Source organism: Andrena cerasifolii, chromosome 11 (genome assembly GCF_050908995.1).
Source record: "Andrena cerasifolii isolate SP2316 chromosome 11, iyAndCera1_principal, whole genome shotgun sequence".
Taxonomy (NCBI): domain Eukaryota; kingdom Metazoa; phylum Arthropoda; class Insecta; order Hymenoptera; family Andrenidae; genus Andrena; species Andrena cerasifolii.
Window position 1 is genome coordinate 5,896,916 of NC_135128.1, and position 21,856 is coordinate 5,918,771.

The 21,856-nt window shown below is 42.1% G+C and overlaps 6 protein-coding genes across 9 annotated transcripts; 1 reads left to right on the plus strand and 5 right to left on the minus strand.

Moving 5' to 3' along the window:
- The first annotated feature begins 20 nt into the window (after positions 1-20).
- Positions 21-2,076, plus strand: Tdh (L-threonine dehydrogenase). The gene is made up of 5 exons (XM_076822824.1): positions 21-348; positions 459-722; positions 968-1,228; positions 1,490-1,756; positions 1,829-2,076. Exons 1-5 carry the CDS (start codon positions 192-194, stop codon positions 1,987-1,989), a joined length of 1,110 nt encoding a protein of 369 aa, XP_076678939.1. The 5' UTR covers positions 21-191; the 3' UTR covers positions 1,990-2,076.
- On the minus strand, positions 2,022-4,638 carry LOC143374593 (DNA primase large subunit). The gene is made up of 8 exons (XM_076822841.1): positions 4,491-4,638; positions 4,187-4,343; positions 3,773-4,110; positions 3,465-3,692; positions 3,249-3,386; positions 2,815-3,193; positions 2,587-2,748; positions 2,022-2,513 (listed from the first exon to the last, which is right to left on the minus strand). The coding sequence occupies exons 2-8, from the start codon at positions 4,338-4,340 to the stop codon at positions 2,107-2,109; spliced, it is 1,806 nt and encodes a 601-aa protein (XP_076678956.1). The 5' UTR covers positions 4,341-4,343; positions 4,491-4,638; the 3' UTR covers positions 2,022-2,106.
- A 91-nt stretch (positions 4,639-4,729) lies between these two features.
- Positions 4,730-6,720, minus strand: LOC143374568 (acyl-coenzyme A diphosphatase NUDT19). 2 transcript variants are annotated; one of them, XM_076822811.1, is made up of 6 exons: positions 6,591-6,720; positions 6,373-6,521; positions 5,774-6,116; positions 5,438-5,673; positions 5,209-5,367; positions 4,730-5,140 (listed from the first exon to the last, which is right to left on the minus strand). In XM_076822811.1, the coding sequence occupies exons 2-6, from the start codon at positions 6,454-6,456 to the stop codon at positions 4,862-4,864; spliced, it is 1,101 nt and encodes a 366-aa protein (XP_076678926.1). In that variant the 5' UTR covers positions 6,457-6,521; positions 6,591-6,720; the 3' UTR covers positions 4,730-4,861. The 2 variants fall into 2 exon arrangements, with proteins under 2 accessions (XP_076678926.1, XP_076678925.1); XM_076822810.1 differs by having other exon boundaries at positions 6,587-6,720.
- A 105-nt stretch (positions 6,721-6,825) lies between these two features.
- Sdhaf3 (Succinate dehydrogenase assembly factor 3) lies at positions 6,826-8,893 on the minus strand. Of its 2 annotated transcripts, none has more exons than XM_076822836.1 (2): positions 7,402-8,893; positions 6,826-7,197 (listed from the first exon to the last, which is right to left on the minus strand). In XM_076822836.1, the coding sequence occupies exons 1-2, from the start codon at positions 7,576-7,578 to the stop codon at positions 7,045-7,047; spliced, it is 330 nt and encodes a 109-aa protein (XP_076678951.1). In that variant the 5' UTR covers positions 7,579-8,893; the 3' UTR covers positions 6,826-7,044. The 2 variants fall into 2 exon arrangements, with proteins under 2 accessions (XP_076678951.1, XP_076678950.1); XM_076822835.1 differs by having other exon boundaries at positions 6,826-7,224; positions 7,402-8,890.
- Positions 8,894-9,083: 190 nt separating this feature from the next.
- On the minus strand, positions 9,084-12,940 carry LOC143374620 (cysteine dioxygenase type 1). Its single transcript, XM_076822867.1, has 5 exons — positions 12,403-12,940; positions 10,519-10,660; positions 9,690-9,804; positions 9,446-9,615; positions 9,084-9,370 (listed from the first exon to the last, which is right to left on the minus strand). The coding sequence occupies exons 1-5, from the start codon at positions 12,624-12,626 to the stop codon at positions 9,335-9,337; spliced, it is 687 nt and encodes a 228-aa protein (XP_076678982.1). The 5' UTR covers positions 12,627-12,940; the 3' UTR covers positions 9,084-9,334.
- A 257-nt stretch (positions 12,941-13,197) lies between these two features.
- LOC143374619 (uncharacterized) lies at positions 13,198-17,860 on the minus strand. 2 transcript variants are annotated; one of them, XM_076822866.1, is made up of 5 exons: positions 15,631-17,860; positions 14,176-14,751; positions 13,849-14,073; positions 13,495-13,673; positions 13,198-13,405 (listed from the first exon to the last, which is right to left on the minus strand). In XM_076822866.1, the coding sequence occupies exons 1-4, from the start codon at positions 17,529-17,531 to the stop codon at positions 13,526-13,528; spliced, it is 2,850 nt and encodes a 949-aa protein (XP_076678981.1). In that variant the 5' UTR covers positions 17,532-17,860; the 3' UTR covers positions 13,198-13,405; positions 13,495-13,525. The 2 variants fall into 2 exon arrangements, with proteins under 2 accessions (XP_076678981.1, XP_076678980.1); XM_076822865.1 differs by having other exon boundaries at positions 13,198-13,673; positions 15,631-17,859.
- Positions 17,861-21,856: the final 3,996 nt, after the last annotated feature.

Here is a 21,856-nt window from a genome sequence, read left to right on the forward strand (position 1 = left end):
GCCTACGCCAGTTGTTTATCGATATTAGAACCAGAAAGAACAGATCGCTCTTCTGTGGCTCTGCACAAATAGCGATTTCATTATTTTATCTTGGCAACACGGCTTTAATTGCGTTGAAAAGGGTTCTCCCCTGGATAAGAAACTACCATTCCTTCTTTCTTCTGAATCTTATAAATTTCGCTTGCAGAAATATGTGGTGTAAAAACATCCTGCGGGTTTCTGAAAAATTTCCGAGGTCCACATTCAGAGACTTTCCTGTTAAGAACGGTACTTGTTCTCAAGACTTTAAAGAAAGTAATAAGAGTAGATCATATTCCACGAAGCAATTGCCAAGGATACTTATTACTGGTATGTATATTTCCAAAAGGCTATTTAGAATATCTATTGTGAAATCGTAGAAGCTATCGTTGGTGATAAAATCTCATTCATATCGATCTTTGCATACGCGCTTTCACAAGGCGGTCTCGGACAGTTGGGCACTGAATGTGCGAAATTACTTCGTAAAAATTATGGGAACGGCAATGTGATCCTCTCGGACATAATTAAGCCGACGGAAGAAACTCTATCAAACGGTCCCTTCATCTTCGCCGATATCCTTGACTTCAAGGGTCTTCAGAAGATCGTAGTAGACCAGAGGATCGACTGGCTGATCCACTTCAGTGCTCTTCTTAGCGCCGTTGGCGAACAGAATGTCCCTCTTGCTGTTAGAGTTAACATAGAAGGTAAAACGACATTTTCATGTTTATAAAACTTCTTCTATAAGCATGCGGGTGATTTTCAAGACTGCGCTTTGCATGAAATGGAATGCCGTGCCGAGTAAGCCTGTCGTATGATAATAATTATATTGTTACCGCGACCACGAAGGAAAGTCCGTCAGAGAAAGTGGATTTCTTGAGATATAACTCTTGTTTAAGCCGCAAGAAAGGAAATTCTTGCTGAAAATAGTTAAGAATTAAATTTCTGCCAGGAATGCACAATGTCATTGAGCTAGCAAAGCAGTACAAATTAAGGATATTCATTCCATCGACGATCGGAGCTTTCGGCCCGGATTCGCCAAGGAATCCAACGCCAAATATCACCATCCAACGGCCGCGAACGATTTACGGCGTGAGCAAAGTGCACGCCGAGCTGTTAGGTGAATACTATCACCACAGATTCGGTCTTGATTTCCGTTGTCTTCGATTCCCGGGAGTCATCAGCAGCGATCCACCGGGTGGTGGTACCACAGGTACCTCATATTTTACTAGAAAAATTTCACTGTAAAAACATCGTCTTGCGTTAAGAAGTAGAGCACGTTGCATTCGCGATTAGGGTAACTGCTTAATGGCGCAATCTATCGTCTTCAAGGACAATAGTATTAGTAAATTGTTCCGAGTCTCTTGATCATGAGCCGTGAGATCGCTCCTCGCGTTTCCCTTATCTCCTGATGCGTAAATCTAAGGAGTACATAACAAAATAAAACATGCATTTTTATATTTTTCTATATTAGATTACGCCGTTGCCGTGTTCCACGAGGGGTTGCTTAATAAAAGATACGAATGCTACTTAGAGCCTCACACGAGGCTGCCAATGATGTACATAGAGGATTGTTTGTCTGCGCTATTTCAGTATTTAAACACTCCAAATGAACGATTGCAGAGGCGTGTGTATAACGTTAGCGCAATGAGTTTCACACCAGAGGAACTATTCGCTGAACTTAGGAAGCACGTTCCTGATTTAAGGATTACGTATAAACCGGATGGACGGCAATACATAGGTTAGTAGATTATACTGCCAGCTGTATTAATCAATGCTGTGTGAAGAAAATATTGGATTATTTAAATTTTAGCTGAAAATTGGCCACAAGTTTTCGACGACAGCGAGGCGCGACGAGATTGGGGATGGGAGCATAAATACAACTTAAAGAAACTTGTAGAATCAATGGTCCGTGATGTGCAGGCAACCGTTTTATCTAAAAGATCATTGAAGGAGGTCAACAGTTATGTATAACGCAACGCCATTTAGAAAATCACTGACGTGAATTAGACAAGTTATAAAAATATTATTTATTTTACAATAAAGATATGGCTCAAGATATTTCGGAGACATTTTTACACGTTACTTGTTTCACATGTCTTCGCTCATTAATTCGGCGATTTCATCATCGTTGAGATCTATTCGTTTTGGAGTAGCTGCAAATGATCTTGTTGGGGTCGTGGTCGTTCCTTCTATCTTTTGCAACGGTGTACCGTTCCGATCTATGATCCTCGAAGGTGTACCGATCGGTCTATCATGATTCCTCGAAGGTGTACCGATCGGTCTATCAAGATTCCTCGAAGGTGTACCGATCGGTCTATCATGATTCCTCAAAGGTGTACCGATCGGTCTATCAAGATTCCTCGAAGGTGTACCGATCGGTCTATCAAGATTCCTCGAAGGTGTACCACTAATACTCCTATCTATTCTTTTCGGGGTATTGCTTACTCTCTCGCTCCACCTTCCACTCTGTGAAAATCTGTCGGTCTGTTCCGGCTCTGTGCGAAATGAAAGGGTAAGATGTTAGGATTCGTTTATCCACGTTCTGAAAGTGAAGAAACTGGTTTTCACCTATAGGATTATCTTTAGCCAATATGGCTCGACTTTCTATGAAATATCCATTTGGATGAACAATTGGCTTATCTGGTAGACGATTGTGTAAAACGTTGAAGTATGTAGTGCAAGCGATCAGGTAGTGGCCATCTTTGGACAAATCTGCTATTTCATTAACACCTGAAGCACAGAAGAGCGTAAGTAAACAGCCCTAAGACTACGCGAATAAAGTCACAATATGCTTACTTGTCGGAGGAATGCCATAACCAGAGAGTTTTAGTTTCAATGATTCGTGATCCATGTGCCTGTACGGGCAGCCATGGTACTCCCCAGCGCCTACAGCGGAAGATATGATTTTCGGACACCCCAGAGGCGTATAATTTGTTTGTTTACCCTCTTTGCCGAATGTATGCCTTATACCGTAAGCGTATTGTTTGTCGAATTTGTCTGGATCTATCTTCTTTGAGAACTCTGTCCTCCAGAAGTGCAAAGCATCTTCCAAAGTTACCCCCATACCTTTTAAGTATAAACCATACTGTATACGTCCAGTATTCTTTAGATGGTGCTGAGTCGTGAGCGCTTCGTGCAATACTCTCATGCACAAGGGATAGGAGCTCTTCGACAACTGAAAATAATGCTATATTATGTGGCGGCGGGGCTATGGACAATAGATTAATTACCTCGTCCAATTTGTCGATAGGTGTGGCCGTAGTTGACCAAACGACGCGCGTCATACCAGAGAAGGCAACGGGTAATGATTTTAGGAAAGACATTAGTCTTTCGTCATCACATATATTTGAAACATAGTTTACTGCATACTGCGCAATAAAAAATATACCTAACAATCAAGGTTCAAAGTTTCTGTACTTAACGTATTACTAAAAAAAGATACTTGCCTCCATGCCCTCGTATAAATTTTTCCTAAAATAAGAAACAAACAGAGACACCAAGTCTGCTTGTGGAATATATGCAATTCCCTGGCTAAGATAAACTCTGCGCGATCTAACTAGGTCAGTGACCCGTTGAAAAGGCACTTTATAAAATTCGGTGGAATCGATACTTATAACTTTCGACGTGGACGAGCCAAGTTCCTCCCTAATGTTATCTTTTTCTTCCTGTGTAATCTTGAGAAAATATAAAGAGAAGACTCGTTAGTTTAACCAATAGGCAAGTTATATTTTATTGTAGTATGTTTATTTCTTACTTGTTGACAATCGATATTGTGCATACTCAGCAACTTTTCTATCCCCTCTTTGTCTAATGAACTAAATCTTAATTTAAATAACTCTACTTCCTGATTAACAAACCACATCTGGCGTTCTGGATCTTGACAATACGATAATCTCATTATAAAATGCGATATATGATCCTTCTTTCTAAATTGCAAATCTGTTTCTGCAGATGGTTTGCAACCCTTCCCATGGAGCAGATGCGCAAACTGCTTAAGTCCATCTGTGACTAAAGCTGCGCTTAAATTTTGCTTACGGTCATCTATGAACTTAGAATCCGTTTGTATTGCGTTCCTTTCAACGTGCTGTAGAACTACAAAGAATCATATATTCAAGAAACCATTGGTCACTGATCAAAGAGCAAGCAGTGATTCGTCCGAAAGACTTACGCTTCAATCTGTCCATACCCAATTGTTGAAACTCCACAAATGGAATTTCACCATTTGGAGGGAAATCATACATTTGTAGGTCATGCTGATAAATATCTTGGAGGTCATTAGTTTCAACATTAACTGTATACCGTCGCTGTTTGGTATATTCCATTATCTAAAAGGCAAATGTGACTGAATCCATCAACTGCATTGAGTGTACTGTGACAATCACTTCGACATACCGGCTTCTTAAACTGACTTATTGAGGAAGCATAAAACGTTTACGATCACGAAAGAATGCAGATAATCGAAGTATACTTACTGACGAATACTTTATTCACAGCTCACGATCATTCTTAATATTTCTTGAATCTTTGAACACTCACTCCCGCGCACAACACTTAAGCAGCCATTGCTCTATCACTGTGGTTTGCCGCGCTTTTTTCCCGCCGTTATTTGAAGGTATCGTTCGCGAGAAGACAACGCACGGAACGTTACTGCGCAGTTTACATCGCGCGTTACAAGATTTTTAAATATTTCAAGGGAATAAGGCAGAAAATATAACATCAGTTGTACATTTAATTAAAATTAATTTCTCTTCGTAGTTGTTTCGACCCAATTAAAATATATCGTTCAGTGTAAAGTGGTGTAAGGTTATGAACCAAAAGTATCGTACATCAGCAATGATATTGATCATATTTTATATTTTTTGTGCGTCCGTGTCATGCGAATATTTTTTAACTGTAAGGGCGACAAGTGACCGTCCGCGCTATCAAGATTCTCAACGCAAATCTCATTTACCTCGAGATTGAAAAATTCCACTCGATTTTTCACTGGCGACATCTTTCGAAATTCTTGAATAGTGATGTCGGTTCTGTCAATTACTTGTACGTCAAACAAGCTAACTTGTTTAGGATACATCGAGTCCCCTGGCAGAACATACACTTTCGCATCTTGCAATTCCACCTTCACCTAATTGCGCACGTTTGAACAAAGTCAGGAATAGATTCAATACTAAATATGTGAAGCTTTCTACGTACAGGTAGATTCAACTGCACCCCCATTTTGCTACGATCGACTGCGAAGTCCAGCAAATTGTCTATACTTTCAAACTTCGCTATTCTGGCAATTTCGTACTGTTGCGGAGGCGGTAGCGTAATATTCGGCGAAGAAAATATGAAATTTCCGGGCACGTCCCACTAAATTATACGAAAGATATTAAATGCCACGTGCCGAATGCAATGTTGCCGTTTTATTGACTAGTCTTACTTTCAAATCCTCTATTTCCGTTACTTCGCACATGGTACGAGGCATAACCTGCACACAAGCTAAGTAAAAGACTGTGTCGAAGCGCCTTCCAGAAAAATATGATGGCGTCAACCAATTGCTCCATTCGTAAACAGCCCAGAGGTCCGGATAACACTTGAAATTTTCACATAACGCATAAAATTCTGTAGCATCGTTGTGCACCTTCGTTTGCCAGCTGTGCAATTCATTATCGGGAACTAAAAAACAATAATGGCACCTTTAATTGCCGCTCTTTTTCGAAACAACTTAGCTTAAAGCTGTCACGAAATTCCAATTCGATATATTATTTGTAATCACTTTCAATATGTCCCGCCCAATCAGAATGCACAGCGCTTTCCCGCGAATTCTTACAGATCAGTATACCACATTCCTCAAAAGCCTCGCGGATCACAGTGATGCGCAATGAGATCTCTCTAGGCAATTCATTCGGTCTGGTTTTAAAAATTTGAGGACGTATACTGGTGTTTGGAGTGAAAGCGTCGAAACTGTCGCTGTCGTAGCCAAATGTGGAAAAAAGATTGTGCCACTTCAAATCGGCGTCGGCTGGATGCACCACTCCGCCAGGGAACACGTATGACCCCGGCATAAATTTCGAATTCTGATGACGCTTTAGGCACAGCAAATTATAATTGTACTGAAACTGGACGCAATATTATAAGTTCATAAACTTCTAATAAACACCTATGGTCATTCGTCGTAGCAGCGTAACTTTAACTTTTCGCGCATTCTTATAGTATGACGATTCAATTATCGATGTTGCAATTGCTAATTCGCTTTCAGTTTGGTTATTGCATTTACTTGAATTTCCTTGCAAGTAATAATAAAGTAGCATAATATTCACATCTATTTAAACAACTCAAAAAAAGAAAGAGGAGTTACATAGATTAGGTACTTACGTTTGTACGAAACAGGGGGCGGACATATTTTTGTGCATTCCGAGCTGCTAGGATTAAACTAGCTGATTCTTTCCAAACCTTCATTTTGGTCTTGATAATAAAATTATTTGTTAGTTTATAATAACGTGTAAGAATTTATACAATCGATTCTATAAAAAAGAGATTTTTAAGGTTATGATTCCATATGTTGTTTTTGTAACCTAATTAAATTTACATACGTAACTCTCACGCGTCTAGAGTGAACTTCAATGACGTTTTATGAAAAAAACGAACGATTATCGATCTTTTTAATTTTTTAACGTTCCTAATTGATGATTTTCGAAATGTGCACATTTATGAAATCACTGTTTTTCATGCAAATAATTGATAGTACTTTCTGTTCATTAGTTTACAAACGTGTAATGAGTGTAAAGTACAATTAATCTAGTTCCTATTGCATATGGAAATCGCAAAGGCATAAAACTTCACATTTATTACAATATTAAGTACATGTGTTTCATGTGTCAGTATGTTTGATTAATATATACAATTTTATTGAACACAATCTTGTTTGAGCTTGAAACATCAAAGAAATAATACGAGAATTACAATTATTCCATTTACAAATTGGCTAAACGGTATGCATCTGTGATACACGCAACAGCGTACTTCAGAGACTATACGCAGACTAGATTATGTTTTCTTTGTATCTTTTTCCACTTTACCACTCGCTGCCATCATCAGTTCATATAACTGATACACTTGTTCGTCCCTGAATTTTTCAAAATCCTTTTCATCTAAATTCTGGCCCAGTGGTTTGGCAGTATGCGGTCCTCTTAATCCAAGCTGTTCTGCAAGCATTACCGTATAGTCCTACGACACAGAATAAGTAATCTTCCTTATTCAACTTAAAGACTATGATCTTTAAGGGTACAAAAGGAACGAATAGTTTATTCTCTACTTGTTGCCATGTGTGTCGTAAGGGAACGAATGAAAGATAACCTAATTCTTCTAAGGATGTATAAAAACTCCATACTTAATATTACTTACCGCCCATTCATTTAAAAAGACGGCTGATTCAGCTTCGTTGCACTTTTTATGCCTCCTAAACTCATCTCGCACATAGCTAGTGCCTATTGACTGAATTTCAGCCGGCAAACCACGGTGTAACCTTAAAATCGTTTTGTACAGCATTCTGACCCGCTGCACGTGAGATAAACTTGTCATACTTTGTTTATTAGAGAAGTACTATATATACATACTAACTGACTATTTGCATTTAATACTTTTACAATGTAATTATTATTAACTAAATTACGACTGACAGAGATTCAATGGAATCTCGCGCCAAATATATGCATGCATGGTTTCTTATATATGTGTGTCCATATACGTGTCACATGTAGATATAACTCCTTGCTGTGTAGTTTGCTCAACTCTTGCATAAACTAAAGAAGTATACTTAATTGGCGATCACATAGCTGTTCTTCGATCTGTATATTAAACGCTGATTAAGTTTTAAAGTACAAGTATAGGTTTCATATTGTTTTTAATGTATTCGCATGAAAGGTGGTTTGAAATGGATCTATTTTTCTGTATTACTCCGCGATATTTGCTTCCTTTCTTTATGATTCTTTTATCGCGACGTTCAATTCTTCGCTTGTAGTACCATGTTCTTTGGAACCATCTCGCATGTTATTTGTAAAAATTATAAAATTTCATATTCTTTCTATATTTTGTCTAGGACCTATTTTGCGAGCGTAGAACGACCAGCCACCCCACGCACCCGTGGCCATCTTGACCGTTACTCCCGCTCTCTTCCCCGCCTATCTTTTCACTCACGTCGTATCCTTGGCCTGGTGACGCGACTGTATCGCTCCGTTATAATTCTTTAATTAAACGTCATTTTTATTGTTTCCTGTGCGTGTCAACTCTGGAAAAGTGAAGAAAGGAAGCTTGCAAGCATTCTGGGTGAGATATTTTACTGGAATATCGCGTTTTACTCAGAAAATCGTTCTTTTTCTCATATCGTTGCGCGGAAGGAAAGTTCGTACCGCGATTCTTGGCGTTTCTCGTAATCGCGCTGGTTTTCATAGTTTCTTGAATTAGACACGCATTTATATCGAAACAGATTGTCATTTCAGGTAGAATAAGCAATTCAGAGCGGTAGAATGGTAAATTCAGTGTTGGGAAGCGGTTTTTTTTCTCACAAATTGGTGCTACGGAATTCAAAGGCTACTGCGCAGGCGATTTCCTTCTTTTGCGCAGAGGCTTGCGCGGCATTACCAGACAGTTCGAATTTGTACTACTTGTGACGCCATTATGGAAGCGCCTCTTTTTTGGTAGTTAACGAAAATTATGTTTGTCCATATATTTCAAGGAAATTGATATCCTCAAATTAAAAAAAATTAACTAACTGTGAGAATAACATTCGGCTAGATCTTTTAACACAGACTTGCGTCAGTTTAGGGAAAATGTGTTAGATTTGCTCTTTTCTTCTTCTAAAAAGATCCACGCTACCACATATCTGTTGAACTTTAAAAAATTGGATCTCGCGAAATTATTAAATATAATATTATAAGGTCACGAAAATTATTAATAATTACGAAAGATATTAATAATTACGAAAATTATTAATAATTACGAAAGATATTAATAATTACGAAAATTATTAATAATTACGAAAATTATTAATTATATGGCAAATAATCTGAGCCAATTGGCTACGGTCGTTGTGTCTATATTTACCAATTCTGTTTATTTCTCGCAGAACACACTGTAACAAGTCAGGAACGTCATTGTCATTGAGCAGCATTACACGAAAGTGTACGAAAATTCTTATAAATACATAAGTACTTAACAATTATATATATTTATACAACTATATCCTAATCTCTCTAAACTATCCCCGTTTCGTTTAACTTGGCATGCGTTCCTAATAAACTTTCTTTCCGTAGCAAACTTGCAAGTCAATCTCAATGCATTAGTTGTCTTCCGGACACCTGGAATCTTGAATCTCCTGGAAATCAAAGTGGAATTTAATTGAAATGACAATTCCTCAAGGTATTAGCTTTATAGAGAGAAGAATTCTCACCCGGTTTCTCTTCTCCCCGTACTTTGACCAGAACGTGACTTTACAGCATGTCCTCTGTCCAGTCTGCTTATTGAAAACCGAGCACGAAGAGAACGGCGGCGAGTACAAGTGCAAGGACACGGCAGCATTGACGGCGCTCGGATTCTCGACTCGATGAAGACCCATAGAATCTGTAAGCAAACACATATTTTGCACGTAACCCTGCGATGGAATATGCGCGCAATATTTATTTACAAAACTGTACCGTTTATGTAACATATTTTATTCAGACCGAGAGTGCTCCTATCCAGTTCGACGAGTTCTTTCGGGTCCTGTGTCTCATTCTCATTTTGACAGTCCTCAGGCCAAGCGTATCTTGTCTAGAGACACAAAACACCGTTTTAGACAATAGTTTCAAGGTGCGAATCCACGATGAGATTTTCCGCAAGACAAAAATCTCACAAGGGAAGATCCCGAACCCGAAAATTCAAAAGATTCTGAAACTTTGTGAATACGTAAGGGATTTCCTCCCGATTACAATGCAATTTTTGTTCGCTGCCCAAATTCACTCGAAGGGGACGAAACTAACCCCTGGAAATTCGGCTATTTTCCGATTTTGTGTTATAACTCGCGAACCGTAAGAGACAGAAAAAAGGTTTCAAGACAAAAGTTACTTCTTTTAATTAGATCTATGATTTGGTAAAAAAAATATTTTACAGTTCCCAAGTTATAACACAAAATCGGAAAATAACCGGATTTTCGGGGGTCAATTCCACCCCCTTAAAGTGAATTTACGCAGCAGACAAAAATTGCGTTATAATCTCCTGAAATTCTCTACATATTCACAGAGTTTCAGAATTTTTTGAATTTCAGCAACTACTAAATATAATTAATGGAAATGGTCGCGAGAGATTTTTGAAAATATATTATAAAACTTGTCTCGTGAGAGTCTAATCTCATGAAATTAATGACAAACTAATTAAAAGAGTAATACAATTATGAAATAATTGTCTCGCGAGATTAAAGTCTCGCGCGAGATACGATATTTCCGTCTCGCCGTGGATTTGCACCTTGGACAAAATATCTTTCGATACCTCACAAAGTTCACCCTGCAGAATCTTCATGACACAGTGTGCGTTGGCGTGATCGTGTATAGCCGATCCGTGACCTTCTCCCCAACACAGAACCATGAGGTTGAACCTTCCGTTGCCTTCGTCGACCAAGTTCCTCGTGTACCTAGACACAACGACTCACTTACTTCCCTACTTAAGAATCGTTCCTTCGATGGGGAGACGTAATGGGCGAGTCACGTTATATCGCACTAAAGGATAATTAATTGCTATCCTCATTGCAAGGACGCGATTAATTGCTACCGATTTCGCGCCGTTAGACGCCGCCGCAAGGCTGCGCTAGCGAATCAGTTTTCCAATGGAGCGTGTGAAAAATTCTCGCCGTTCGTCGCTTTCGATCGAATAAGTGTCGCGTGTCAAGGAACCGATGTTCTGGCTCAAGTGTAACGTAAGTTGGGAGAAGGTGGGGGGGGGGGGGAGGGCATACGTGGAAAGTGTGTGTAACCAGCCGTTCACCGAACGAACACTACTGATTTACGTGCAACACACATAGAGACTTTGAAGTGTTCCGCATACTTGGCTTCAGACTGCAATCCTGTCCAACCATTTCGGTTGTGTCTTCTCTCCAGTGCTTGTCACATCGAGGAAGACACAAGCGGGCATATAAAAGAGAGGGTTCTTGTTTCAAATCAAACGCCAGATACGCAAGAAGCCCGATACAAAGTGGCAGAGCGAACAGGTAAAAAGCCAGCGGACTTTAATCACCTGTTTTGCAATCTTTAGGCGTTTAGGTAGGTGCTTTCCGTTTGATACGTACGTTCTACTTGGAGTGGAAGTTGTGACTGCACGCGCTGCAGTCTCCAGACTTTCGCGGGTCGTGTGGAAATCGGTCGTGTTAGCAATTTCATGCCATAATCCCGCATTACGTCCAACTGGCCGTTAGCATTGCAACTGCTTAAATAATTCTCCCATTTCATACGTTCAAGAATGTTTGTTTGAAATCCCGACATGTCAGTGGGCGATATTTCGTGGAATATTAATCGACAGTGAATTGAACGGAGACCCCGAAAGCAACCGATTGTTTATTGTTTGTCAATGGGAACCCTTGCACTGTCTATTTCTTATCTTCCACTGTCAATTATATCGACATAGCAGAGTTATCGTGCGAGTGATTATTCAGATGTTTGTGGAACAATTCTGGAACCCTTTCTCTTATTGCCCTCGTATTTACGCTGAAACAGATCGCTTCTAATGCACGCGTTGCGCCCGTATCTTTCGTACTTTGAATGCGAAAGATTTCGCGAAACCTCGCGCGTGAGACACGCATCCTTTGTGATACACCGGCTTATCCACTGATAAGTGTGTTGATCTATCGAGTGATTTTTAACTCGCTCTACTCGTGAACGGGAGTCGAATTGCTACTATCTCCGTATTTTTCTTGGGGTCATTTGCCTCTCTCACGCGTCGGCTTGTTTGGTAAAATCATCGTTATTTAAGACAGATTACGTATGTGCCGAAGGAAGGCAGAAAAATCACGAGACGATCGGGGTTGGGAAAACAGTGAGGGGCGATAACCTATCGTGAACTGTGTCACATTAGTTTTATATCTTAAATCCGGCGTAGTTTTACGCGTTCTATTTGCACGCAACCGATAAAATATTCACCGAGTAGTTCCATCATCCGCGAGGCGTAAGCCATGCGCGCGCGCCGCTTTGGAAATGGAGCGTGCATTTGAAACTCTGTTTGCATTCGTCGCGATTTCAATAACCAGCTAATTGCGTGCCATCTTGGACGTTGATCTTTTCATCGATCGTGTTTTCATTGATCCAAGCTCGTTGCATCGAACGGCGATCGCGACTGGTTATCGACTCGCACGAAAACAGCTGTACTTGTTGCTCGTCGTGTTACCTGCATCTATCAAATTTCGCGTATCTTCTCCATTCCGAAGGGTTGCTCGCGTAGGAAGCCATCAGCTCCTGGACGTTGTCAATGTTCACGCGGTCGGTCTTGAAAGCATCGTGCAGAGCGTCTATAAGCTCGCGCAGGGTTGAGACCTTATTTCCCTGGCCGGAGTCCATCTCGATCGACGTGCCATCACAGATTATCCCAAGATTTTCATTGTGGTTCTGCATTTTCCTTTCAGTATTTCACTTGTTCTCTCCCTGCTGTTCGTTTCTACTCGGTACTCTTCAGTCGACTTGATCTTCTCACAGGCACTCAAAGGGGACTCGACAGAAACGACGCGGCAAGTGTCACGAATGGCAGAAAGTAGGATAGTCAACAGGGTCGGTTCAGTTTCTCAAGTTTAACAGCGATCGAGCTGTGCACGATCGACGATGGAAGGACACTTTGCCGGTCTACGGCTCGTACCGGACTAGTAAAACAGGGGAGACAGCGTCTTGTACGAAGCCTAAGATGCCCCCTACTCCCGACAGCTCATGAGCTGTTTTAAGTACTTTTTGCACGCTCAGAAAGTGAGTTTTTCGAAGCGTTGATTGCGCTCACTATCGTGTTATCGAGTTTTATAAAAATACTTGCCAGCTTCCCAACAGTTATACATGCTAAAGCGAAGTTCGTCAACTTCGCGTAATTTCGATGGCACTGACACGTGTTCTCGTCTAACGATTTTCAAATATTCCACTGTATTGTCGTACGGAAATTAAGAAATTAATGGGACGAGCATTAATTTGTTTTCAATTCTCTTGTTTCGAAACGGGTTAATTTCGTGGTTCTTATCATACACATGTTTTTCCATGCTTCCTACACACAACTGTCACATGACGCACACAAACGTCAGTGTTGTTGTTTTGTGTTAATTTCACTGTCGATACAAACACGGTCGACGATAAACGCGAGCTATCGAAAATATTTACATCCAGCAAACTGCAATGAACGTTTCTTTCCATGGAAGCTGCAAGTGTTCATTCAGTTAGATCTAGACAGCTGTTTGTCTTTTGTTAAATAGTTTTGACTGGCGACTAAGTGAAGTGGACAGCGTACCCGTGTGGGGGAAATAATAACAAACGTCTCATTAGCGGACACGAATGATCTTTTCCTCGTTGTTCTTCGATTTCGTAGATGTTTTTCCGCACGCTGTGATTTCCTTTTCCTTGGCGCGACAAGGTGATTCAGCGCACCTGCACGGCCTCGGCTTGATGCACTCTCTGGCCGCGATGCAACTGTAGCAAAGAACGTAACAAGAAATCATCAACTGGAAGTACCAGATCTGAACGTTCGGCGAGCAATTAACGAGGGGAGCTGTCCTTGTAACGAGCCATGAAAATTTCTCTTTCGTATTTCCTTCTGCAACAGCTAGAAATTTCCAACGTTCCCCACCCCCGCTCGATTACTTACACGCAAGGCGAGCTTTTGCAGTAATAACACTTCGCTTTCGGTTTCTTCTGGCTGGACTTGGACTTCTTGCATCTGCACGGTGTCGACTTGCAAGCGCAACAAATTGGCACGATTATCTTCTTCGGCCTGTCGCTTTTCGCTTGACCAGAGTCGCACTTGCAGCAGATGATCTTGCTCTTCGACTTTTCCACGCACACAGCCACGATTTTCCGTCTCGCTTTGGGGCTAGGTCACGAATAGATGTATTTAAAAAATGGAACTGATAAGAAGCTTCTGGGAGTGTGATTTCTATGCTAATCGACGTAGCAACTAGAAGATGCGCTCTACCTAACGCGGTACTTTATCTTCCTCTCCTCCCTGCCCTCGTCCCTCTCGGCCTTGACATTACAACAACAGGGAATCTTTCTGCAGCGTGTGCAGCACGTCGATTCGGTCATCTTCTGCTGTAACTCGTCCATCACGTCAGAGAAGATGCTCAGCCGCTGATAGGGAAGGTCATCGGAGTTGTGCGGCTTCTGTTTCTCGTGGCAGCGGCATTCATTGATGGGATCCGCTCGAAGGTCCTCCAGGTTCCTGGAGAAGTAGCGCCGTACCTCTTCCCTCGGCTTCCACGCGGTCACGTACATGGTTCGATCGTTATCGGGCTCAGCCAGGACCGGTCTCCCCTCGCAGACAGTTTTCCGATCCTTGCACATGCACTGGTCCAACGATAGCTCGCAGCACGAGCATTGTCGCACAGGTGCCCTGCACGCACACTGCTCACGGGGATTGTCGCAATACAGGCAGAACATCGACTTCATGCACCTACAGCCTGGCGAGTTCTCCCTCCCCTTGTGGACCGATCTGCAGCTGCACTCGGTTTTCGGCTTGCAACAATTCGTACAGCTCACCATCACCGTGCAACTGTTGGGTCACGATCAAATGTTAGGAGGGAATTTACTGATATTTAATAATAATAGTTTAGTTGACGGACGTAAAAGCCATTTGTACAGAGAAAAATAGCAATAATGCCCTTAAGGGGATTCTTGTCTAACAGTCCCAAAAGTAAGTGACATTTAAGATTTTTTTTTTAAAAGCTGTTCGTCATATTAGATTAAACTCTTTTGGGATATAAGGAGGCTTCTCTAAACTTGCGGAAAATATTTTTTTTATGTTGATCCTGCTTATTATTTCCATCCCTTCGACGATGTAACTCCTGTTGGCGGGATGTGTAGCGCCTGTCACAGTCATCTGATTGGAAAAATAATAGAAGTTTCTTAAAGTTAGAGTACGCTGGGATTGGTCCACTTTAAAGAGAAAAAAATGAAAAATTGAAAGAGTTATACCGTTTGAAGGAAAAAGTAAGTTTTTTGCTTAGACAAATTTTTCCTATTATTCTTTATACCGACGAAAAAAGTTAATAAAAACTAAAATTAAATTATATAACTTTAAGAAAATTTTCTTCTCGCGATCATATGACTGTGATAGGTGCTGCACCTGACGCCAACATCGTCGAAGAGATTCCACAGTAATTAATAAATAATAAAAAGCATCGACATAGAAAAAATATTTTCTGCAAGTTTAAAGGTGCCTCTTTATATCCCAATAGAGTTTAATGCAATATTAACAATAGTTTTTTCCGAAAAAATTTATAAATTTCGGGGGCTGTTAGACGAGAATCCTTCCTTAAGTATAAAGCGTTTACATCGCAGATATCCCACAGCTAATCAGGGCAACTCATTAACTAGGTTGATCCTCTTAATGTGAACAGAATTTTAGATCCAAAAGTATATCTAATTTTACCTGCATTCGTTTCTAGGTCTGCAACAGTTATTGCAAACGATCACCCTCCTACAGCCGCAGTCTTGCCAGCTTCTATTGTCATGGTAGGAAGGCAGTACATTACTTTCCTGAGAACCCATGCGACAGAATTGCCTTTCCTTCTTCAAGCAGCTCTTTGGGTAATTCGTCAGGTTATTACTGCACTGGGATATTGGCAAATAGCAGCAGTTGCATCTAATTTCTTCGGGTCTCTCGTCGTCGATAGTGAAGCCTCCGTTAGTGCCAGTAAAATTCGAGAATTTCGAGTTCGTGCACACTGTGTGCGAGTCTGACTCGTGATGATGCATGCATCGCGATGGTGCAGCTTGTTTTGGCACTTTTATCGATGATTTTCGTCTCACGCACTGCACGCAGACTGTAGGCGCTTCGCCTTCTAATTCAGGATGCGCAGCATCCGTTTTCCTCAGTGGTGTTTCAACTCGCGTCGTAGCTTTTTCAGATTTAGGCTCCTTCTGTCCCCGATCGACGGACTTCCTTCGAACTTCGGACTCTTTCGCGGCTTCCTGGATCTCGGGTGGCTCTGTAATTTGCTCAGATCCTGATTTTCTTGGTTGCTCCTCAGGCTTCGCTTCTTTCGTTGACTCAGCGCCATTCTGTGTCGACGAAACATCGGATATCCTGTTGGAGACACTGGCTAGCAGTTTGGAATTATTTTGCATTTCTTTCGCGACGTCCGAAGGCGTTTCTTCCTTTTCCTCCCTTTTCACTTTCACTTTCTCTTTATTCATGGAGTCACGAGATTTGGGACTTACGTCGTTTACAATCGACTTCTTATTTTCCTTATTTCCAAGCGTATTTCCCGAAGTGTTAGTATTCGTTTCAGTTTTATTCTTTCCTTCGGTTGTATTACGTTCATCCGCCTTTGAAGAGATAGATCTTTTCTTTTCCTTAGGCGTTTCTTTCACTTCAATTGCAGGTTTTCTTGGTAACTTATCTGCGCTCTTTGCTTTAGATATCTCAGTCTTGTTGCTAGTATCAACATCAGCTGGAGTTTTTTCAGTAGTATCATCTTCTTCGACAGGCACTTCAGACTGTACTTCCGAACGTTCCTCTTTGCCTCTAATCTTCTTGAAGAGTCTGGAAAAGAATGGAACCTTCGCTTTCTCCGGGATTGATTTCCTCGGCTTTTTATCCTCTTCATCTCCTTCGTCTTTCAATGTCTTTTCATCCGTCTCTGCAGTGAGCGTCTGTTCACTCGGCTCGGCCGCTGGTTGTGTTGGCAATTTAAGATGCTCGGGGAGATTAAATTTTTTTAAAAAACCTGGCTCTGCTCTCTTCTCGGGCTGCGCGTTGGTTACATTCTGATTTAATTCCTCTGGTTTATTGGCATTTTGTACAGGAGGGGTGGTAACGTTTTTCTGATCAGTAGCTTGGGCGAGTGATCTTCCCTTTTGCTGCAGAATATATTTAAGCAGTCGTGGCTCGGCCCTTCGCGTCATTGGAGATGTAAGAGGAATAGGCAAAATCTTTTCTTCCTGCTGCTCGGCCTCCTCTGCTTTGGAAGTGCTATCAATATGACTCCTTTCGCCACTTTCAACCACTTTCTCTGTTCCCATCCCCTTTTTTCCCGCCAAGTTTTCAGCACTTCTCTTTAAATCAGCTGAAAGTACCTTGCACGCCACATACTTCGTCGAAAGCCTTTTCGCATCCTCCGGAGCGTTTTTGCAAACACTCACGTCCTCCTCCTCCTCCTCCTCCTCTGCGATGCAAGTACAAGTCGACCAGGGTTGCACTAAATTTTCCTTCCCCATTGTTCTCCGCCTCTTGCTTCTATGATTACTTTGCGCGCTACAGCTGACCAACTTCTTCCGATCTTTCTTCTGACAATTGCAAACCTCTGCGAAGTTCCTTTTGGATTGCATCTTATAACCCCCGTCCTCGTTGATATCCTTGTCTCGGTTTAAACGGCTCGTATAATAGTTGCTGCAAGTGGATTTTGATCCGAGGGGCCGATTGTCCCTCGGATCTTCGCCGCACGGCACTATGTCCGTCTCGACTTCTCCACCGTAGCAAACGCGTTCTAAGCTACTGCAGATCGACTTCGAGGACCATTTTTCGCTGTCCGTGCTCGTCAGAATTTGTGACGGATAGATCGAAGTGCAGGGGCTCTCCAGCTGGTCGCACACGACGAACTTTGATCTTGTAAACGAGGAGCTCGATTTATCAGTCACGTCACTATCGCTGAGGTTCGCGTCTGTGCATTGGAATTCGGTCAAGCTAGACTCCGTGTCTTTTGCAGAGACATTCTCGTCAAAGGCATCGCAGATGTCTATCAGACCGCTGCTGTCTAGCTCTGCGGCGCTGCTCGAGTCGGTGTATTTGGTAACGCAGCTGCAATCGTTGCTCTCCTCCGTCTTTGGAAGGGAATCGAACGAAGCCTGCTCCTTGGACTTCCTGCGTTTCCTCTGAATGCTGGTCATGAGCTTGCTCGACGAGATTTTCGAACGTTCCGTCGTTGTTTCCGAGCTGGTGCCCGTGCACGGTGGGGATTTCTTTTGTTTGCCCGTTGCCTACGAATAAAGCCGTAAAATGTTTTACGATTGTCGCGGTGGCGACGCGAAACTGGACGCGGTAAAGTTACTTGAGTGTTTTCAGTAGCTTCCGAGCAAATGTAAATGTTCACGTTCCCGGTCATCCTACGGTTATCGGTCTTCACGTTGCTGGCTGCCTTCGAATGCCTCTTGTTCCTCGCATCCTCGAACGCGTTCTCCTTCTTACTGCGAACCTTTGCGCATTCCTCCTGGGGTTTCTTCAGAGGCCGAACATTGGTGGAGCATTGGCACTTGTCTGGAAGGCGAGCCGACTTCGCGGCATTCCTCGAGGACCTCGAACGATCGAATTGCTTAGCTTTCGCTGAGATTTCTTCCTTGTTCGCATGGCGGATTGGTTTGTCGAGCTCCTTTTTCGCTTTCTGGCCGAGGTCCTTTTCTTCTTCCTGCTTTTAGGAAGATTACGGGAGAGTGAGGACCTTTGAAGATTCAAGGCTCAAGTATCTTGGATACTTGCATCTTAAATACCATTCTACACTGCTTCACGATGGTCTGCATCGCTTCCTTGATCGAGCTGTTGATCATTTCCGTCAACTTCACGGGACTGATCTTGTCTCCCGAGTCGCGTGGCTTTTTCACAGTAGTTCCGCATGTTTCAGGGCTACACCACCCTTCCTTCGTACAAGTTCTCGAGTCGCATGCCCCGTTCGCAGACGAGAGCATGATCTTGTTAGCCGTCACTTCATCTTTCCTCTCCTTTTCATCGTCGGGCAAGCCTTCCTTCTCAGGCTTCTCCTCGATGCGAGAAGTCCTTCCATTCTTCACTTCGGGATACGCTGGCGCTGCTAGAGTTTGAGGATCAGTGAACACTGATGCGTCGACTGCGAGAGGAGGAGGGAAGCTGGTCGCCTTTTCGTCGTGAAACGGATAAACTACGTTTGCATCGTTGAGCTTTGGTGATGGCTCGGGTGACGGTTCTGGTGATTGTTCTGGTGGAGGCTCGTCGTCTTTCTCCTCTGCAGGTTCCACGTCGGGTTCAGGACTCGGTGGTAGTTTTTTCGGACCGAACAGCCTCCCAAATCCCATTTCGGTATGAAAGATTACAGAACTTTTTAACGACTGTTTTTCTACTTTTTCCTCTTTCTCCTGTCTCTGTTGGACTTTATATTGCTCCTTAAATATATTCCTTTATCGTCCTGAAGGGTTTTGGACTCGGGAATATTTTTACTTAAAGCATTCTGCGTTGCTGTCGACATCGCCAGTATTCGGGATTGGAATCAGTTGCTTGCTATACTTTCTAATTTTATATGTTTCTTTGCAGCGCTAATGAAGCAGTGTTCCAAGATTGTTATAGAATCATTTTACGTCAATTTTAACCACCTACGCCAGTTTCAACAGCACAGTATCATTTCCAATTCCTTTGGATGCATATCGAAATGTAAATCAAACACAGGTTGCCGCTTTGCTTCAGAGTAAATTAATTTCGTTTCATATCAAACACTTAATTATTAATTTTTAGCATTGTTCATCTTTATTCTAGAGGTTATACATTTAAATGGCAGTGAGGGATTGAAACAATCGACGATCTCTTTAAATCGATTTACTGTTACAAACTGCGTTAACTTCGTTTACATGACGTACAAAACTATTCTGAGACATTCTCGTGCTTACCATCTTACTGAATTATTATTATCTGTGGTCTCATCTGTGGAATTCGAAGCACCAGATTTGCGTCTCTTTTTAGAGCATTTGCAAGACACGTCACTGAGAACTTCTGGATCAAACAAATGATCACAGCACGTTGTGTCCATTTCTTCGAACGTTAAATTCTGCGAACGCCTCTTACGTTTGTGCTCTTTGCATAATTTCGGCTACAGGTAATAAACATGTGTAAATTCGATAGCAAACCTCTGAATTTTTACTTTACCTTGAACGACGTGATGATTTTATTAGTGAACTTCTTGATTGAATCCGATCTGCCACGATCTCGATTCTGGGGCGGATACAGCTGCTTCACTTCTTTAGTCTTATCTGCTTCTTTTGACAGGCATATCAGAGGCACGCTGTCCTCAGTCCTCCGGCGAGATTCTTGGGGCACAGACCTTTTTTGGAACTCGCGTAACACTTTTTTATAGGCTTGCGTCTCTTGATAAGGGAGTCTGTCGCCCTCCGCCACTAATCTAGTCTGGGAGTGAAAGTTTCATGATGAAGTTTTAGGCGGAGGTACACGTTCTGTTAGAGTTTGAGTACTTACAGGTTTCGGGGGGTGGCATGCAACGATACGATCAGTTCTTTGGTGTCCCTTAGTAGAAGACATGGAAATCGAATCTGGAGATTGAGGAGAGCCCGCAGCTGTTCGCCTTCTAGCTTCTCTTTCCCGAATTAGTTTCATTCGATCGTGCCTCTTCAGTTCTTCGATCAATTCTGGACTCTGATACATTGGCAAATATTTCTTCACCACAGGCATTTCAAACCTTCGATGATCGTCACGGGGCTCGGAAGAAGACCTCCTGCGAAAGCTCGCCTCGTAACTTTGGGGATGATAGGGGCGAGGTCTGAAATGCAATGGTTGGTTTATAAATATAATGTCAGCAGGATTTTTTAAACGAATACCTGTCTTGTACAGGGTGTTGATCGTATTGAGAATATTTGTGACATCTTCCAGCTGCCGCTGCATCCTCGGATAGCAATCTGTATTCATAAGATTGAATCTCATTAACTTTCCCTCCAAAGATATTCTGCACGCTCTCAATGCAAAGCAATTTTACTTTGATCTACGTTTGTGTTTTTCTTCTCTCTTTTTCGCACCATAATACTCCTCCTCTTCCGTCCACGTTGATTTCTCCGAGCAACTGCACTTTCCGCTTTTTGAAATCTTAATGCGATCATCTACCTTGTATCTAAAAGCGATTTAAAATTTTTATACACTGCTATACTTGTATAAAGTGTTATACTTTTTCCTTCGATGTTCCCTTTTCTCAGAACGTTTCTTCTTTTCTTCGCTTTCTTTCCTTATTTCTTTCAACCGTTTGCTCGAATCCTTTACGTCCTGCACTTCAGAATCTTGCTGGACACTTTTACGTTTCCCTTTACTGTCACGTTTATGGAACTTTGTTTGGGTATGTTTACTCTTATCGGGCAAATCAGTAGCTTTATCAATCTTCAATACAGTAGCTGTGGAATCGGCAATTGCTTTTTTATTCGTATCACCAGCTTCTTCAGCTTTGTCTTCTTTATTCGGTTTATGGCCTTCAGCGTTTGTTTCTGAGCCGATTAGTGGATGAAGCACTGGGGAAGCGACTGCATCCGCAGAAACATCCACAGTTTCGTCTTGAGACACAGCTTTTGTCGCGTCTTCTTCTTTAGGTGCAGAAACTTCCTCAGTTTCCTTAGAAACCATCGATGTTCTCGCGTCCCCTTTTGTGGACCCACCTCTCATTCTACTTTGCCTCTGTACACTTCCTCTCGCGTCTCTCGCCTCTCTCTTCGCCTCTTTCAAGTGCCTCGGTCTCTCGTATTCAGAAGTAACAGAGGTATCTCTCGTGTCCTGTACTTCCAAAACATTCGACGAGGATTCTGTCCGGTCAGTGTACTCTGTATCGCTGTCAGAAACAGTCGACACGTCCCCGGTCTCTGTTCCAGTGCCAGTTTTTGACGTATCGTCCGTGTGTTCCGCAATAGTGCTCATTCCCAGTGAA

What these genes read in the sequence shown, in the direction of transcription:
- Tdh (XM_076822824.1), top strand. Translation starts at nt 192, where the DNA reads ATGTGGTGTAAAAACATCCTGCGGGTTTCTGAAAAATTTCCGAGGTCC. An exon ending in GCCAAGGATACTTATTACTG is followed by an intron (nt 349 to 458) that starts GTATGTATATTT and finishes CGCTTTCACAAG; the next exon opens with GCGGTCTCGGACAGTTGGGC. An exon ending in ACCGGGTGGTGGTACCACAG is followed by an intron (nt 1,229 to 1,489) that starts GTACCTCATATT and finishes TTTCTATATTAG; the next exon opens with ATTACGCCGTTGCCGTGTTC.
- LOC143374593 (XM_076822841.1), bottom strand. Translation starts at nt 4,340, where the DNA reads ATGGAATATACCAAACAGCGACGGTATACAGTTAATGTTGAAACTAAT. An exon ending in ATTTATACGAGGGCATGGAG is followed by an intron (nt 3,387 to 3,464) that starts GCAAGTATCTTT and finishes TTTATTGCGCAG; the next exon opens with TATGCAGTAAACTATGTTTC. An exon ending in CTATCGACAAATTGGACGAG is followed by an intron (nt 3,194 to 3,248) that starts GTAATTAATCTA and finishes CATTATTTTCAG; the next exon opens with TTGTCGAAGAGCTCCTATCC.
- LOC143374568 (XM_076822811.1), bottom strand. Translation starts at nt 6,456, where the DNA reads ATGAAGGTTTGGAAAGAATCAGCTAGTTTAATCCTAGCAGCTCGGAAT. An exon ending in GCCCCCTGTTTCGTACAAAC is followed by an intron (nt 6,117 to 6,372) that starts GTAAGTACCTAA and finishes TATTGCGTCCAG; the next exon opens with TTTCAGTACAATTATAATTT. An exon ending in CGGAAATAGAGGATTTGAAA is followed by an intron (nt 5,368 to 5,437) that starts GTAAGACTAGTC and finishes CGTATAATTTAG; the next exon opens with TGGGACGTGCCCGGAAATTT.
- Sdhaf3 (XM_076822835.1), bottom strand. Translation starts at nt 7,578, where the DNA reads ATGACAAGTTTATCTCACGTGCAGCGGGTCAGAATGCTGTACAAAACG. An exon ending in TCTTTTTAAATGAATGGGCG is followed by an intron (nt 7,225 to 7,401) that starts GTAAGTAATATT and finishes TCTGTGTCGTAG; the next exon opens with GACTATACGGTAATGCTTGC.
- LOC143374620 (XM_076822867.1), bottom strand. Translation starts at nt 12,626, where the DNA reads ATGCAGAACCACAATGAAAATCTTGGGATAATCTGTGATGGCACGTCG. An exon ending in GCGAAATTTGATAGATGCAG is followed by an intron (nt 10,661 to 12,402) that starts GTAACACGACGA and finishes CGTTGTGTCTAG; the next exon opens with GTACACGAGGAACTTGGTCG. An exon ending in TGCAGGGTGAACTTTGTGAG is followed by an intron (nt 9,805 to 10,518) that starts GTATCGAAAGAT and finishes TTGTGTCTCTAG; the next exon opens with ACAAGATACGCTTGGCCTGA.
- LOC143374619 (XM_076822866.1), bottom strand. Translation starts at nt 17,531, where the DNA reads ATGCAATCCAAAAGGAACTTCGCAGAGGTTTGCAATTGTCAGAAGAAA. An exon ending in AGACCTAGAAACGAATGCAG is followed by an intron (nt 14,752 to 15,630) that starts GTAAAATTAGAT and finishes GTGACCCAACAG; the next exon opens with TTGCACGGTGATGGTGAGCT. An exon ending in AAGATAAAGTACCGCGTTAG is followed by an intron (nt 14,074 to 14,175) that starts GTAGAGCGCATC and finishes TTCGTGACCTAG; the next exon opens with CCCCAAAGCGAGACGGAAAA.